This window comes from Opisthorchis viverrini (genome assembly GCF_000715545.1).
Source record: "Opisthorchis viverrini unplaced genomic scaffold opera_v5_13, whole genome shotgun sequence".
Lineage (NCBI taxonomy): Eukaryota > Metazoa > Platyhelminthes > Trematoda > Opisthorchiida > Opisthorchiidae > Opisthorchis > Opisthorchis viverrini.
The window spans coordinates 3071629-3090481 of NW_008751669.1; the positions used below are offsets into that span (position 1 = coordinate 3071629).

At 46.4% G+C, this 18853-nt stretch overlaps 1 protein-coding gene across 1 annotated transcript in view; it reads left to right on the top strand.

Moving 5' to 3' along the window:
- The window catches only part of T265_01266 (hypothetical protein), a gene marked incomplete at both ends in the record, with an annotated part of 34424 nt that overhangs the window by 8988 nt on the left and 6583 nt on the right, over nucleotides 1–18853 (top strand). Inside the window, 4 exons of the mRNA XM_009165251.1 lie at nucleotides 4809–4950; nucleotides 6566–6676; nucleotides 15993–16193; nucleotides 18745–18812. Of these exons, the coding sequence (XP_009163515.1) occupies nucleotides 4809–4950; nucleotides 6566–6676; nucleotides 15993–16193; nucleotides 18745–18812 (522 nt within the window). The remainder of the gene's footprint in view (nucleotides 1–4808; nucleotides 4951–6565; nucleotides 6677–15992; nucleotides 16194–18744; nucleotides 18813–18853) is intronic.

Genomic DNA, 18853 nt, shown 5'->3' on the forward strand with positions numbered 1-18853 from the left:
TATTTGTAAATTAATTTGGTTTTCCGAGAGGCTCACCTGGAACCCAGCTGAATCTCTCGTTTGTAATGTTTCCAGGCAACTGAATGTGCTGCACCAGGCCGTCTCATGTTTGAGTCACTACGATATTCGAGATATCGCGATACATGTATATATTTGTGATGTACTACTCATAAGGTTGCTGAAAACTCGTCGATAGCCCACGATCGGTTTCACCCTTCTTGGGGCTCATCAGGTAGGCGCAGTCCCCGGATTTCCGTCAACCTTATGCTCTACTTGAAACCAAATTGCACGGAATTAGCGAATATACACTCATTTGCATACAAATTTGGAAACATCAAAACCGAGAAATTGAGCTGGGTTCCAGCTGAGTCTCTCGCAAAACCAATTTAAGTTGCAAATGAGTGTTATCCGCTAATTTCGTTCAATTCAATTTCAAGTAGAACATACGGTTGACGGAAGCTCGGGGACTGCACCTACCTAATCAGCCCCAGGAAGGGCGAAACCGGTCGTGGACCGTCGACGAGTTTTCAGCAACCTTATGATTAGTACATTACAAAGATGTACATGTATCGCGCTATCTCGAATATCGTAGTGACTGAAACATGAGGCGGCCTGGTGCAGCACATTCAGTTACCTGAGAACATCACAAACGAAAGATTCAGTTGGGTTCCAGGTGAGTCTCTCGAAGATGAGTGTATATTCGCTAATTTCGTGAAATTTGGTTTCAAGTAGAACATAAGGTTGACGGAAACCCGGGGACTGCGCCTACCTGATGAGCCCGAAGAAGGACGAAACCAGTCGTGGGCTGTCGACGGATTTCCAGCGACCTTATGAGTAGTACATTACAAAGAGATCAGCCAGTGTTTTTGGAACATATCCATGATTTGGTAACCCAGATATGACAATCAAAATAAAAAAGCAAAAGACGTAATGATAAGAGATTGGAATGTTTGAGGAATAGAGCGAATAGTTGATAAAGTACAAAGTACAAATATATCCATGATCACTCGGTAGCGTTCCGCATCGACACAAGACGCGGACGCGAATTCTAGCTTTCCAATGCACACTTATTGGAGCTGAGTTCAGACTCACTTATCAACGACAGTCCAGTACCTGAAGACAAAGAACGAACAGAGGAAGAGGGTTGTGACTGACGCAAGATTACCACAGGTTGCGAGTTTGACGGTTGTGAACACTGAGTTATTGGAATTTTCCATGCAAAGAATTGCATTACCGTTCTGTCATACAGGTAGTGAAGTAAGCTTGACAGGAAGGAAGTCACGAGTTCGGTCATCTGAGCTTGTTATCACAAACACGGTCACTTCATTCTCAGGATGTTACAGCTGAAGAATGACAGATTGAGTCACGTGACCACTAAAACAGTGTATATTGCGATTGTTTATTTGGACGTATGGAATTATCGTACACCACGGCCTTCCTACGACTGCTTGCATTTTCATCCCAAAATGACTCCGTATTAGCTAAAGATGGGAAAATATCGATTCCGTATCAAAAATGCTAAGAGAATGCGACCACTGCTGCGTTTAAATCAGACTGTTTGCAATATCACTAAACGGTCACTCACACATGAATTAACCCGTAACAATGGTGGGTCCACAGCAGAGCAACATAGGGCTGCTAAAACTTTGGCTTCGTGCACAAAATAAATGTTTTACGGCACTTTTTTCAGCGTAAAGTAATCAAGATATTACAACTGGTTTGCATAAAATCCGGACACTCTGCCTTCATGTGGACTTTTATTTTTGGGGCCTGTTTCGAAACGTATAATTACCGGTTACATCACCAGGTTGCAAGTGAATGCGCAACGTGATAGTCGAATCCACGCACTCAACTGAAAGGAATTCACAAACAAGTATCCTAAGTGCAGAGATAAGGGACATTCGTACTCGGCATTGTGCGCTTCCTAGCAATACTTGGAGCATTGCATCGGGGACAGACGTGCCTTCCATGAAATCTAGGACATCGACGTTAGACGTTGACAGAACCGGAAGATTACTGAACTATGAACCGAAATCTAACCACTGACGCTATACTCTGCCGATAAAAATAGTGAAATATAGTTCTCAAAGAATTTGTTCAACCATTGTGATACCTCAGAAGGGATTGCTTTCATAAACCTTATGCCATTTGACAAATGTGACAGAGTTATGATAATCTAATTCGAAGAATGAAATTCTGACGCAGGGTATCCTAACAGATGCTGTTATTGCAGAGCAGAACTTTGAATTACGCAAACGATACATGTATTATTTTCCGATGCAGACCTCTGATGTTGCCCGCGTTTAATTGGCAACCTGATCCGTTGTATCCACTTAGTAACGTCAGAACTAAAACAAGTTGCGTTCTGTTAAAGCTTTTTTTTACCATCCTCAGACGTTACGGATGCAAGATGATGTAAAGAGACAGAAAGGAAGGACATCTAAAACGGGCATTTATGGGTCAAATGGGGTCAGTCAGGGCAACACTCTGCTTTCTGGATCAACAAACTGTAGCATCATGCTCCTGAATAAGCAATCACTGAGCACGCCACTTATAATCTAGTGAGAGGTACTGGAAGTTGTGGAGCGTTTTCCGTATCTTGGAAGGTGTATTAGTTCTGACTGTAGTGTTACAGATGAGGTGAATGCACGAATCTGCGAGGCTCGGGTAGCGTTTGCAATTTGAGACACCTATGGCGTCAAAGTGGTGTATCCCTGAATCTGAAGGGACGTGTGTATCAAGGTACAGTACTGGCGGTTTTTTTGTATGGCTGTGAGACTTGGCCTATTCGAGCAGCAGAACTGAGACGTCTTCAGGTGTTCGACAATCGTTGTCTAAGAACATGGCTCTTGTCGATGATGATGATGATGATGATGACAATATTCAGCGAAGACTAGTGAGCTTGACTTTCGAACGCCTTCGGAACTTGAAACCTGTAAACACCCAACAGGATTTTTAGGGTTACTGCACACTCTCACCCATTGATGTTCCGTTGTATCTGAAGATATATTTCAAGATCGTCGGAGGAATATAGTATGGAAACACCGGACGAATTTGCATGGTCAGTTTTATTAACAAACCTCAACGTGTGTGTGTGTGTGTGTAAGACCCTTGCGACATTCAGAGCTTGATATCGTAAATTAAGTGTTGGGCATCATCCAGCGTTGTTTTTGAGGTAACTATCGGTTACTTCGTCATGCGAGATGTGGGAAGGCCAGCCTGTGTGACGGCGAGAAATAATGGGTTATTGAGACAGTCGTGAAGACCCAGCGTCCCAAAAATTCAGAACATTGGGTGCAAGTGAGCACTTTTGTAACCATCGGATAGGTAGACTCGTGTAAGCTTCGTCAGTGTCAAACCTCTTAGCGGAAACGGCATCACTGGCATATTTACTTTTTGTTTAGAAATCGTGCATACGGAAATAGTGCGGATTTCAAGAAGTACTTATCGGAAGCGATGAGGTTTAACGTTATGATTCTCCCCATTGAGATTTTGTCTTCTACATTCCTGTTTGTTAAGTAATATGTCAGGGGGGCTTCGAGCTTGATCGTCTTCGATCCCTGCATTGATAAATCAGTGATCCTTTCTAAGTTACCGCCCTTGCCACTGTCACAGCCCAGTGAAAAATAGCATGTAACTTGCCGATCCACAACTTGAACAACCGAAAGTTTTAGCGCCGGAAACATTAGTTCTAGCTGATACCTCAGTCAGTTGTTGTAACTAGCTTACCATCAAGGCTCCCGTTACAAATTCCGTCTAACGGACGCAGCACACTGCGACGAGAAGAATGGTCAGTTTAGCCTGTCCGACAGCTGTAATTGGGCGTGTTCGCAGCGGTCAGCTGGTAACGTCCAAGGGTCACTTCGTCCTATATTTGTTATTTGACGTTTATAGATTATAGGGATTGCACGAAACATTAGTGTGGCACAAGTTTCTGTGTGAGAGCTCTGGAGGACTCCTGCGGGCTCCCCGTTTATAATTTCATTTCTGTAGCCAAACGGTGATTTCACTTCCTAATCAGAAGGCATCTTAAAGTATCTAGAGAAGCAAATTCCAGCGCAAGCAGTAATATTGCATCGACTTGGGAACTTCCCAGCCTATGCTTTTAGTGCTAAGTCGAATAGTTGCTCGATATTCTGTATCCATTATTACTGACGAATTTGCAGCTGAATCTACCCTGATGTTGCGCAACAGCTGAGGGGGAGGATGTTATGATTTTCTGACCCAAAATAACACTATGCCTCTTCCCTACTGCCGTCTCTGTCTTACCAACTGAAATTGTTTGCTTGGGTGAACAGAGCGAGTGGGCCGCGTGGGAACACGCTTAGATGTCGGCACTGTATCCCTTGAGAAAACCATTATCACTGATCCTGGACTTTTGTGGGAGGAATTCCCGAATAGTGTGCACTTACAAACACAAACTAGCATTCCCATCCTGAATTTTAACTCTCTTCCGGCGGTGAATCCCGTAAACGGGTTAAGTTTCGGTAAGTTAGGTAGCGTTTTTCGGTCGTCTTGTGGTCTTGTTAATGGATCGAGCCCAACTAATTTTTCCAGCAGGTTATCTTAGTTGTGGAAAATCGTGTCAGGCTATTCACAGTGATGTTACGTGTGATCAGTGAAGTGTGGTCTGCATTACTAAGTGTTCCAATCTTTTGGCACCCACTGGTATCCAGATATCAAATATTGATTGATGCTCCTGCTGTACCAACTTATTCAATATTCTATCGCTGGTTTTGTTAGTTACTGCACAAATATGGTGATATGACGCACGCTTACAAGCTTTTTATGACCGGTTTTCTCCACAGGGCATTGCGCTGAGCGGCGTGGATAGAGAGGATACCAAAAAACAACTACTTGCTGCCATGCGGGCTGTTCGGCAAGATTTCGCCGGTTCTGTCCAAATTTGCAACGATGCGATAGGGTCATTTTTGACGGCGACAGACGAACGTAAGGTTTCGTAGCGTCAGAATGCTTGTGAATATCAAATTAGACTCATCTGTCCTATAGTTATTTTTTCCCGGCGTTTTTAAAGAGTGCACCCAATCATCTCGGTGACTTTTTTCTAGGTCCTTAGCTGATTACAAAGCAGTTGACAAAATCTGGGAAATGTCTCGTGAATTTTTGTTCTTCGTGATGTTTGTACTCGCATCACCCTCGTGTTCTGCATCTCTTTCGCCATGCGGGACTGGAACCCCAGGCATATGTGAGGCACCTATGATACCGCTCCTTCACTAACCCATTTTGGACGCACTCGAGTCGTCAGGTCTGACCAAGCGAACGTGTCCATGCTTGAGCGCTGTGATGGTAATCATGCGTTTTGATGGTTGCAGATGTTCGGCCTTCAGGTCATCTGTCACGGCCAGTCGTTCAGTAAAACATGCCTTGGTTTACCATCCATCTTGACATTTTCGGAAATACTTCTATCGATCACGTGGTTCCCACATGGCCGACCAGATTTCAAGTGTATACACAAGCGATCCAGCGTTGAGGCCAACAACAGTTGCTTTACGGGTCATGAATGCTTTGATTAAAGTTTGGAATGTTAAACACTAGAAGTTCGGAGTAATGAATCTACTAGACAGATGAAGAGACCTGGTACCACTTTGATGCTCTGCGTTAACGCTTTGGGTAAAGTTTGTGCGTGGAGTGAGTCACTGAAATGGCGAACTGCTGTTGAATAGATCGTATTGCAGTCTTGGTGTCATGCGTTGATAAAATTTTCTGACACGGTATAGACTTCAGTAAGATACAGAATGCAGAATTTTGACACCACTGGAGTCCGTTTCTACTCCAGAACTCTGGTTTCAATATCATGAACGTTATCCATAACACTTCTGATTCACACATCATATCTGCTTGCGATATCCCGACTAGTCCTGTGTACTGCTTAGGTGTGCCCACTATTCATTCTGTTTAACAATGATTCAGGCGCTCCTAAGGCGCCATCAGCGGCCACATATGGATCTCGGTGGCGAGTTCAGGTTCATATTACCTTAGTGAAACAAAAAATCGCCATGGACAGTGTTATATCTGCTGATTCGTCAATCTGTGGTATCTGCTGCTGACTCACTCCAGTGCCTAGTTGCCGAAAAAAGACTCACAGAAGGGAACACAACCGCTATATTCCGAACAGTCGAGTGCGAGAGCGTGAGTGCGTGCGAGTGCGAAAAGTACAACGGTCTTAATCTACTTATTGGAAGGACACTGTATGAACTTAGTTCAGTGCTGACGCAAACGGTCTGGCTTCGGTAGGAGGCTGTGACGTGCTGCATATTACGGGGGCCTTGTCTGACCTTGATCAACGCTGACTTGCGCTGTCTGGGTTTGATACAAAGCAGTGACGCGCTGCATGTTCAGGGGGTGTTGTCTGTCTGGTCAACATTTACCGGGGCTGAGAGTCTCGGTAGATTTCGGGAATTCAGTGGTTGCTTTCAAGATTAACTACACTGCTGATTTCAGTGTTGTGATAATAAAATGATAATCCAGTGTTGTTGGTTAAGCTGAGTGGGGCAGCACTCCATTCTACCTCTGTTCCTTTTTTATCTTCCATTGATTATTGCAGCTTCTATCGTCCTCATCGCTGGGACCGGATCTGTGTGCAAGTTTGTTCGGGAAGATTTAACTTTCGAACGAGTCGGGGGTTACGGCAGTCTTCTTGGTGATGGTGGTGGAGGTATGCTTTTCGATTCGTCCTTATCAAGCTTTGATAACAATGCCGTAAGAGTAGCATCATTTTGTTCTGCATAATGCATTGTGATTGTTAAGCTGGGATAATGTTTTGACAGAGGTAATTCCTCAGAGTAGGTGCTGCTATTCTTGGGGACCTCATGCTTCTTCATTGTCGTGAGTACTGCACATGAAATGAGAGTGAGTTCAGTCCCTGGGGTAATGTTCAGTCACCGCAGTAAATTTTGTGAGCATGTCGGTGGTGTAGGAACAGTTGCGGTAGACGTCGTATAACGTGGATAAAATAACTTGGGCAGACAGAGATTCCGGAAACTTCAATCAAACAAACCAGCGAGTCCCTGTTTGATGTCATGGCAGGCGTCGACTGCTTCTTGCTTTCATAAATGCGAAAAATTATTTCGAGTGTAAATGATAAATCTCTCTTGTAATAAAGAGGTTAGGTGGCTGCTTCTGCAAAGCGTAAAATGAACGACTTGTAAAGTTCATGTGGTCAACACAGTCCGAAAACGAAGAATATTTTGTCACACAAATTCGTTGTATACCATCATAATCTTATCAGAGACGGCTTTTCTTGCGCAGGAGAGCTCACGGGGACTCCATCCTGGAAGGCGTACCCCACCAACAACACCCAAACTCTTCGTAATCTCTTTCACACCCTTCTTCCAAGACATACGTTTTCTACCTCGCGGTTTCCGCCATTTTGAAGGGAGCACAGAATAATACTCGCTTCCATAGACGGTATTTTGGCATGTGTAGCACATGGTCGAGTCACTGTAATCGATAATGCGGGATGCTTCTCGCCATTGAAGTGCCTGCAGCGCAACCTAGCACCCGTTTTCTAATTATCTCGTTACGAATTCATCGACGCTTCCAAGGCACCGGCGGTAAGAAACCTGAAGACACCTTACATCATCTGTCCCCAGAGTCCATGTCTTGCAACCGTACAACAATACAGCCCTTACTGTAGCATGATACACGCCGCTCTTGACACCCAGTGATATGCCCTTTTGACGTTACAGGTGACGCAAATTAGCAAGGTTGTTATAGCCTTTTTAGTTTCGTGCACTAACTTAATCAGTGTTGTGATGCTCGTGCAACTCTGTGTCGGTCCCTTGGCTTCCTGCTCCGCCCACTATGGTATATCAAAACGCACGGTAGCTTCAGACAACGCTTTATGGAGACAACGGAAGATGATTACAACCGTATTTATAGGATAGGTAAAATCTTCGTGAGGAGCAGAGAAGCGTCGGGCTAAAGATGCTCGCTCCAGATTGGCTGGCATTTTGACCAATCAGGGCATGCCTTCGCTTGGTCCGCACGTGACACATCCGTCCAATATACGTACTGTTCGGTTATTAAAGATGGCTGGCCTCCGGGCAATCAGGCACATTTCGTGTGAGATTAGCAAGGTTCTCACTAGTAGTGATTTCAACACCGGGGTTTTGGAGACCTTGCAGCATTCGCCTCATTACTTCCTCGACGACTAAGTTAACGAGAGGGGAGAGAACGACCATCCTTTCCGGATACCATTTTTTGTAGCAACCTTTTGGAGCGCTCAACGTACCGTCGCACAAGCCTAGAATTCTGTAAATATAGCCACCGGATTATGTTTCTGGGACATGCCCTTTTGAGCAAGTGTAGTTAATAGCACTGACCGGTCGACCGAATCGGACGTACCCTTGATGTCAAGTAACATCAAGACTCCAGGTCATCTATGCGCATGACGTTGCTTCAATACCTGACGGAATGTGAAGATGTGGTCGACGCAGTCCCAAACAAGTTAAAATATCGCTTGGTGCTCACGGGTTGGGGAGTTGGCTGCCACCATATGACGACCAATCAGTGACGCCAGATGCCTTCGTAATAAGGGAGTCATTCACTACTAACATCCTTTCTGGAGGTGAGCACTATTATTGACTCTTTCGAGTTGTCTGGGACGGTCTGCTGCTCCCAGAGAAACCAAAATAGGCTGGACAGACACTGACTGAGGAATTTACCGCCATCCCTGAACAGAGCAGGTGGAAGGCTCTCAGAATCGGGAGCACGGTAATGCTTGAATGGATATATAAACTCGGGCACTTTTGAGGCCAATGGAAGTTATGTGTTCTCAGTCCGCCTTTCTGTTGAAGGCCAGCAGCTCAGATTGGAGGTAGCAGGTGGCCAAATGAATCACCGTTTGAAGTACTCTACCCAACGTTTCAGACGTTTTTACTTTATTGGATGTCGGAGACCCATTTTGTTCCCTGATAGTTACGCTGATGAGAAAACTCCAAGGACTAGTCGAACGAATCAAGTGAGAGAGCTTGCGGACAGTTCCACCATTTTTGGAATCTTCCAATACTTCCACCATTCGGGTCCGCCAAAATTTTCTGTCCGCACGCATGCTCATTTTCACATGGTGTCGGATGAGGGTTCACTTGTAGTTCTTGCCGGGAGGAATTTGTCGCTGGGCCTCCATTAAAGTCGTAGATCTAATGTTTATGTGAGTTTAGCTGAGTTGTGCTCCAAACAGATCAGGCTTTGAGAAACGATCTGGATATCTCTTCCCAATGGCCGTTAGAATCTGATATCTGCCCACGCGACTGATATCCAGGGAATTGATTCTGATAGTTTGGTTTTGGTTTCTGGATAAGCGAGGTGTGCACATTTCACGTAGAATCGTAAATTGCCATGAAAACCAGCGGCGAAATTCATACTGGTATTCCACAAGAAGCAGCAGGCAGTGACCGATCCTCGCCACCAATCAATCGATTAATCAGCTATAAACCGTGTACCACAGGCACACACAAACCTCCGCTGTAATCGATGGTCTGCTGATGAGAACCTCTTCATCTGTTGTTGTCCTCCTTGATCTTGTCTATCCATGTCTTGTCTATCATGTCTATCCAAGTCTATCTCTTGATTAGTCTCTGTTGGGTAGTATTACTGTTTATGCGAGCAAGATCGGTATTTTAAGTCTACGTATTCTGGTTAAGGAGTAGTCTTAGATTGGGCTTCAGAAAGGTATAGAGACAATCGGGCGTTTCTCTCACCTCAGAGCGGTTTGGGGAAGTGCTGAAAAAAACGTGCTAGTTTACCTCAATAGGTCAGTGTTCCGTGCTTGTGATTAAGGACGCACACATTCATGTAATCCGATGCGCGAATTTTATGTAGAACCACTCACTTTTTCGCATTAATCCGGCGGTCTCTGAATACAGACTCCGTAAATTCCGAAAAGAGGTAACTCAACCAGTGTTGCCTAATAATGTTTTGGAAACACGTATAGTCATAAAGCATTCCTAGGTAACAACCCTTGCCGTAACAACTCAGCTACTACGGATTAAGTTGATCTCATGGGATAGGATGTTCGTTTACCCGAAGTATGTCGCCTCGCTAGCATAGCAAGGCTTTGGATGATGATGAATATTCCATTGCACGAAATCCTAATAACTCGGATATTCTACGGATGTACTTCATATATGGAAAGGTATCTGTGTCGGATAAGGTAGTGGACTTTTTGGTATAGTTGAATGAAGAACCAACGAACCTTGTGTGAACGAAGCAGCATGCACGGAGGGTGAAGGATCCGTATAAGGTACTTTCAGGCACCAATTCAGGAGAAAAAGTGTTTCATGGCAACCAATGATTGGTAGTTTCATAACCATAATGGGGCTTTCGAGCGTACTCTTTGTCAGACTACAGATGAAAGGAAGAAGGCCTTCGCTGCGGAGTTATTTATTCGGAAATGCCAACTGACCGGTTACAAACCATTGAACAGGGAAGCAAAACTCTACAAAAACTGGACACAGATCTCCTCCCGAACGAGTCTTCCTAGAGATTCGTTGCCTCCACTCATTCGTCAGTCAAATCCAAGCAGATGTTACAAAGTGGCCCTACGAATTCCGCAACAGAATTCCCTTTTTCAGTCGACGCAAAGCGAAATTCTACGAACAACACATACTACTCGCGTGCCTCCCGATCAGTAGTATCACCGTTACACACCTCCACCCCTTAAAGCTCGTTCGCATGCCATCAATTTTCATTTCCCTCCATTAGGTCGGCTTCGGCAGCGGGTCTATTCGGCCGCTCTTCAGGTGTATCATGCCACTTGCGAAGCTGCGTCCCATTCACTACTTTTGATCCCCGACCCTCTTGAATGGTATAGACGTTCGGTGACTACAAACGGCCCTTGCCATCGGCTGCCTAGCTTCCGCGACCCCAGTCCACTCCCTCCAGGATTCTGGTGATCCTTCCACCTGACCTTCTTGCCTATGGGGAACGTTCGAACATTTCTATTTGCCGTTTTCTGCCTAGCCCTTTCCTAAACAGCGGTCAAACTTTCTCGAGCTCTCTTTCTTTCTTCCTCTAGCTCCTCCGGAGACAAGCGTGTTGCTGGCCACAACCCAATTTCCTGATCAACCGGAAGGCGCTGATGTCGACCGTACATTAACATAAACAGGGACTTGCCTGTGGTTGACTGCGTGGATGCACGATGAGCTAACAACACCATTGGCAAGTTCATTTCCCAGTCACCTCCTTTGGCCGGAAGCCAATCCTTGATCGTTCGGTTATTACGTTCGGTTAGGCCATTAGTTTGCGGGTGGTATGGTGCCGTCCTTAGCCGTCTGGTATCTAGCTTCTGCAAGCAATTCCTAAACTCTTCGCTCTCGAAGCAAGGGCCCTGATCGGTTAGGATCATTTTTGGCACCCCATGGTTGGCCACGATGTGATGCATTACCACTCCGCTGATCGTCGCCGTCCGCTGATTCGGCACGGCGGCCGCCTCAATCCATCGCGACAGGTGTTCTGTCATCACCACGATGTATTGGTTCCCACTGGTTGTCACCGGGAAGGGGCCCATGACGTCAACTGACCACAACTCGCCGATTTCTGAGACAGGAATGGGTTCCATGGGATGGGTTGCCCCTGTCGTATCCGCTTTCATTAGTTGACAACGCTTACAGGACACCACATAATCCATCACCTCACTTCTCATCCCGGGCCAGTAGGCCCTCTGCCGAAGTAGGTCGTATGTCTTGGTGCACCCTGTATGTGCCATCTCATGGCATTCAACGATGAGATTCCGTCTCAAGACGCGAGGTATCACGGGCAGCACAACATCTGAATCAGTGGCGTTCCAGGAAATTATGCCAGCTTCATTCAGCCTCAGCCGATCAAAGTGACTCTGGAACGCTTCTAATTCCTTGTCTCCCTCTCCGTTCTCAATGTTCCTTCCATCCAACAAGGCGGCTGCAACCTTTTGTAACACCGGATCCTGCCGTTGGAGTTGCACCAACTTTCCGGGATCCAGTTCGACGACGAGGCCATTGGCTCCAATCATGATCTTGGGGACCTCATCTTCAGCCTCTGGCCTTGACAGCCAATCAGCCAAGTGGTTCTCCTTCCCGGGCACGTGCTGGATTGTGAAGTCGTACTCTTGCAACCGGAGTGCCCAGCGTGCGAGCTTCCCGCGAGGATCTCTGGTGGTCCTGATCCACTCCAGGGGTTTGTGATCGGTTTCGACATGAAACCTTTGCCCAAGCAGATATGGTCTCCACTTATCCAGGGCCCAGACAATCGCTAAACATTCCTTCTCAATGGTGGAGTACTTCTGTTCAGCGTTAGTCAGGACGCGACTGGCATATTCGATAACTCCATTCCTCTGCTTTAGGACTGCGCCGATACCGCGATCACTGGCGTCCGTTGCAACAATGAACATCTCTCCGACCCTGGGAAGTTTGAGGGTCAGTTGCTGATCCGACATCCGCGCTTTGACACGCTCAAAAGCTTCATGTGCTTCTCCGGTCCATTCGAATTTCCGATTTTGACCGAGCAAATCGTACAGTGGCGCAGCGATCTTGTTGAAATCCTTAACGAACCGGCTGTAGTATGCTGCTCGTCCAAGAAACTGCCGTAGAGACCGCTTTGAATTGGGAACAGCACAATCCTTGATCTTTGCTAATTTTTCGGGCAGTGGGCTAACTTCTCCCTCACCCACTTTATGCCCCAGCAGTGTCACCGAACTCCGAGCGAGCTGTGTCTTGGCTTCATTTATCCGCAGGCCAGCTTCCCGAATCCGCTCCAACACAGCCTTCAAGTGAACTACGTGCTCCGGTTCCGAATTGCTGTACACAACGATATCGTCTCCGTACACGGCAACATTCTGGAGTCCCTTGGTTACACGAAGCATCAAGCGCCGGAATGTGAATGGTGCCCCGGACAAACCAAACGGCATTCGTCTAAATTGATATTGGATGTCCCCAACCGTAAACGCCGTTTTCTCCCGGTCCTCCTCCTTGATAGGTAGTTGCCAATATCCGGAACGCAAGTCGAACACAGTAAAGTATCGGGAGTGCTGGAGGGAATCGAAAATCTCTGCAACCGAAGGCACAGCCACAACCCGATTTACGGTCAGTTCATTCAAGCGCCGGAAATCCACGCAAAACCTGTATTTTCCGTTCGTCTTCCTTACAAGCACAACTGGGGAATTGTACGCACTGTTGGCTTCTTCGATTATACCATTCTTCAACATCTCCTGAATCTGTCTATGGACCTCCTCCCGTAGATGGAGCGGCAACGGACGGGGGCCATAAGGTCGAAAGCGTTCTGATGACAGAGGAATTTCGTGTTCAATCCACGGGCAGAAGCCAAACGGATCCTCATCGCCCGTAAACAGTTCGGAATATTCCTCAACCACGGCCCGTATTGACGATACATTACAAGACGGAAGTTTTCGGACACACAGCTCCCTCACGACAGTGCCTGGATAACCTTCAAGCTTGATTGCGCCATACTTTGTCACCAGCCTTCCCTGCTTTAGGTCAATCACGGCATCTGTGCCCTTGAGAAAATCAGCTCCCAATATTGTCTGCTCTACGTCTGGGCTGATCAGGAACGCGTGCTGCACGGACTTGTCGCCTAGGCGTATCGAGTGCGTTGACAGTCCGTCAATCTTCAATCGATATCCGCCAACAGCTCTCACGGCTAGCGCGCACGGTCTGTGTTCAGCTTGGTTCCCTCTTTGCCTCAGCGATACGCCTGCTCCGGTATCAATCAAACATAACTCCTTTTTCCCGTCTACCTCGACAATGGCTTGTACGGTAGCTTGTGTCAGTGCGCTAATCGCGACCCACCCAGGAAAAGAGGAGTACTCTAAAGTTTTATTGTGTACAAGCGATCGGTTACGGGGACACTGATTCTTCCAGTGGCCAGGCTTGCCACACATGTAGCACCGGCTGGTTCGAGCGTGCCTCCGCGATTCCGTCTTCACGGCTGCCAGCTGTTCAAGAGTTGGTCCACTCTGGTCTGCAGTTCCTCCACTGATGAACCATCCCTCTTCTCCTGCGACTGCAACGTGGTCAGTGGTGTCTCGGGCAGCTCCCGGGCCAGACGCACCAGCTCCTCCACACTCAACTGGCCAGTTGCTCGCGCTAACCGCGACTGGGCACCAAGCGCCGGCTGCACACCTTCGACGAACTGATCCGACAGCAACTGGTATCGCGACACTCCGTCGAGCCCCGGCAAAGCGCGGTCCAAAAACTGCTGCAGGCCAGCGAAGAACACGGTTGGGTCAGATCCGGGTGCCATCCTGACCGTCTTGAACCGCCTCATAGCCTCCTGGCGGTCGGCCGGCGTGTAGAACTCCGCTGCAAGGACTTCCTTCGCGGCGGCCCAGTCTATCTTCTGAGGGCCTCTTCTGGCCGCATCCAGGGCCGCCTTCGCCCGGCCCCTGAGGAGGGTCTTCAGCGCTGCCAACTTACACCGGTCGGTCTCCAGCCCGGCAGCCTCCGCAACATCCTCAAAATCCCCCAGGAAGGTCCGAACATCCCCATCCTCAAAGGGTTGCGACCATGGGGTCTTCATCCTTATCCTGGTCACGGCACCAAATGAAAGGAAGAGAGGCCTTCGCTGCGGAGTTATTTATTCGGAAATGCGAAATGACGGGTTACAGACCATTGAACAAGGAAGCAAGACACTAATTTGCATCTTATTTACAAAAACTGGACATCCGTCTTCTCCCGAACGCGTCTTTTTGAGCTTTCCTGGAGGTTCATTGACTCCACTCATTCGTCGGTCGAATCCAAGCAAATGTTACAAAGTGGTTTCACGAATTCCGCAACAGATCTCCCTTTTTCAATAGACGCAAAGCAAACGCATACTACTCGCGTGCCACCCGATCAGTAGTATCACCGTTACACAGGTAGATTAATGTACCTCTCGCGGCCGTCGTATTCGGAAAATCAACAGGACTACCGCAGTTAATGACCTAGTCTACGTTATTTTTGCGTACTGTTCGTTTTGTCAGTAGCTTAAATAGGTGTTCCGTTTGTGACACGGTCGAATGTTGGTTACCCGTAGTGACCATATCTCGCGGTCAGAACAAGCCAGGTACACTGAACTGGTAAGAATCAACAGAGTATCATGTGATTTTTTCTGATCTATTTTGTCGAACTGAAAAGCTCACGGATAACTAGAAATTGTGCAAATATTATTGGACTCAGATCACTTCGAATGTTTTTATATTCCATATTATTTTCCGTATTTTGACAATATGCTGATTTAGAGTGTAGAATCTTTGATGCAGACTTCATGTTCAAAGCTTTCCCCCTTGTTCTCAGCTACATTGGCCCTTCCACCTACACACTCATATATCGGGAAGATAATTAAACAGGAAAGATTCGCGGACATTTGTTGTTTACTGAGGGGTGATGATGCCACCTGTAGGTGGTAATTGACATGTTCGGGTATTTCCTAAAAACCAAAATATGATTTTCGGGCTTCGTTCTGATTGACTGTCTTGGAAAAACTACTAAGTTTTTTGTGCATTCATGATGCTCGTCAAGATACTTGCACTAGGTGGTGGCTTCCACTAGTTTTCAGTTGCTGCTTCCTTCAGTCAGTAGCATAAGTAGTTTAATTTATGACGCCCTGGGTAGGTCACAGTCCGTCGAATAAATTTACGTTCGACAAAAAAGAACCAACCAAGTATCATGTGGCATTACACGCAATCGTCTTGGATCTACAGAGGTGAGTTGCCTATGGCCGCTAAGAAATCATGCAAATTTTTTGTAGAAATTAGAGTGCTGTCTAACTTCAGTTTGTGTAAGAAGTGTCATCGAATTTATAAGCCAACAATACGCGCCTTTCCCGTTTTCCTTAAATTGACTACAAAACCAAAGTTTGCATCTCAAAGTATAATTTTCAAACAGCCGTTCTTTATTTTCATGAAAGGAACCACTCACAAGGTTGCTGAAAACTCTTCGACAGCCCACGACCGGTTTCGCCCTTCTTGGGACTTCCTTATCTTCCTTATCTTTTGACAGGTTACTACACCGCGCATTACCTGCTGACTAAATTTCTGGCGATCGAGGAACGCCTTGTGTGTTGGGAACATGACATTACACCAGTGAGGGAGCTAATTTACAGCCACTTCAATATCAAAGATTCCACCGGTCTCTTACCACACTTCTATGAGCATTTTGACAAATCGAAAGTTGCGGCGTTGTGCCAATTGATGTCCCAAGGTAAGCTTAGGCAATAAATACAGAATTTTACTCTCTTTATGTATCTATTGATTTTTCTCTATTACCTTTCTGCGCAACTACTCGAAGCAAGGAGTGATACTTATACCGGTGGTAACCTGAATTTGGTTTCCGATTGTAACATTCAATTAGTCTCTTCACACTGACTTTGAACATTTGGAAGTGCGCATTTTGTATTCTCGCAGTACAGTTATGTTGGCTTGACTCGTACTTCTCAGTGATATAAGTTGTGGGGTTCTAGTTTTAATTCACCATGCAGGACCAGGAAAATATTGTGAATTTCCGGTTCTTGAATTGGTTTCCGGCGTGGAATGGAAGATTTTTTTTACGACGCTGGCGGATGCCAGTGTGCGTGTTTGTGTGTTATGAAGTGATACTATTTAAGCGATCCGAGGGCATTCGACTGCACTGCCGATTTCCTGATGCCCTGAAGTGATTCCGATTGAATCAGTTCTACCTTGACGTGATAGTGGGGCCTGATGGTGCAGTACTTCGACGGTCTGTTTTGGCTGAAAATTTGTTCCCTAGGTTCCAAACCTGAGCAGCCAAATAAAGTGTGGTAGTCTGATATACTGCGATCAGTTGCATCGATTCCTTCTAGAGAACTATGTTTTATCTGATTACTGTCACCAACCCAGTACCTAATGCCGAAAAAAGACTCGCCAACAAGGAACACATCTTTATTGTGAACAAGCCAGTGCGGAGGTACAACGACCTCGCAATATATATTGATAGAGACCACCTGACCTTGATCTATGGCTGTCTGATCGGCGTTTAGTGGAGTTGAGGGTCTCAGTAGGTTTTGGGTATTCTATGATAACCTGACCTTGCTGACAGTGTGCAAAGACAATAACTGTTTTCTTTAGGCAACCAGATTTCTATGTTTATGGGAAGATTGCTATCGCCTTACCTCCCCCCACCGAGGAGTAGCAGGCTGGTAAATGTTGACCCTGAAAAGCGCACGTTCTGACAGCCCAGCGGCTGACTGACCACCGGTGTCCCCATCAAGAGGCCGATGCGGTTTAAAACTCATTTCCTGTGCGAAGTGCCTTCAGAAGTCAGGTGTGCTGGTCTTCTGCACCGTCAGGCTAGGCTAAGTCCCTTCAGCCAGATTGGTCAGACTGTTGGGTCATTGACTCACGTCAAGATCTCCGAATTCATCTATTTTCTATACCACTGGAATAAAAACTTATTGGACAACACTGTTGCAAGACTTAGTAGGGTCGAACTCTAGTCCCATGGTTGCGAAAGAGTCACTTGAGGTAGTAGACAAGTTTGTTTACTTGGGCATCTGTATCAGTCCCGGTGGTCCGGCGAAAGATGATATTCCCATCCGAATTGGGAAGGCCAGAGCTGCTTTTGTGAATCTGCATAACCTGTGGCGTAGGCGTAACCTAAGCTTAACCGTCCAGTTTACAATACTGCGGTGCGATCCATATTGCTATACGGGTCAGAAACCTGGTCGCTGCGCGCCGAGAACGTCGAAATACTTCCAGTGTTTGACCAACGATATCTTCGGAGCGTTACTCGAGTCTGTTGGATACACTGGATCAGCAATGCTGAAGTATTTCGAATGATATTCAGAAGAATTTGCTCGCCCACTCAATGGGTTGCGCTGGCTTGGTCACGTGCTTCATATGCCAGTTGGCCGAATTCCTCGAAGTGTTCTTTGCGCCCAACCACGCAAAGTGTAGAAGCGAGCTATGGAAGGTCAGTGACTTGGCAGCAAAGTGTGAAAGCCATTACCAGCAAACTCAGCTGCGGGGTCATTGCCTTCTCCGTGGATGGGGACCGTGAGACGGACCACAGCAATGATTAGAAACATTGTCAGACATGGCAGAGTCTCACTCTCGATGGCGCTCCTGCCTTCAATGCATAGCTCCCTTCCCAATTCCCCCACTTGAAAGTCCACTGGCAGAACTGTATTTAAGCACCAGTTTGTCAACCTTCGCTACCAATGCGCAACTGCCTACCCCATCTCCCAAAATCATCGGTGGACGAAATTGTAACCGCTACAACCACTGTACAAGTACGCGGTTCTTGCAGCTAATAATGATGTTGATATTGATGGATGACATAGTGACTACCGTTACTAGTCAACTCATTTATCATTAACTCAATTTTGTGTCATTCCATTCGACCTAACTTTCATATATCTTTGCGGAAGGACGGTCTGCGTACACTGGACCGTAATACCTGCTGTTATCTGGAGTTATCACAGTTTTTGCTAATAGTGTTTACTCAGTTGGGCACATCTTAAATCGGGTGAGTGTGGTACTGAATTACTTTGGTTCGTCATTTTACCTAAAGAAGAGAATTCTTTGATGTCACTGGCAGGTCCAAGGGTTTCACTGATCTCCTGCAAGAACACTTAAGTTGGAAGGTTTCAATTAGGTAAATACTGGTCTTTTTAACTGTATCTAGTGTGCTTGTCCTCGATCCTTGCGCTGGACGAAACACTAGATTGAATTGCATTGCGTCAATACAGGCCTACAGAATGTCATAACGGCAATGAACTTGTGTTTTTCTTCAGCCGCTCGTGAGGGTGAACCCCTTTGTAGAAAAGCTTTTCGAAAAAGTGGCATTCAACTGGGTCGCCATGTCCGAGCATGTCTATCTCGTGCGCTCCACGAAGCTTTGTT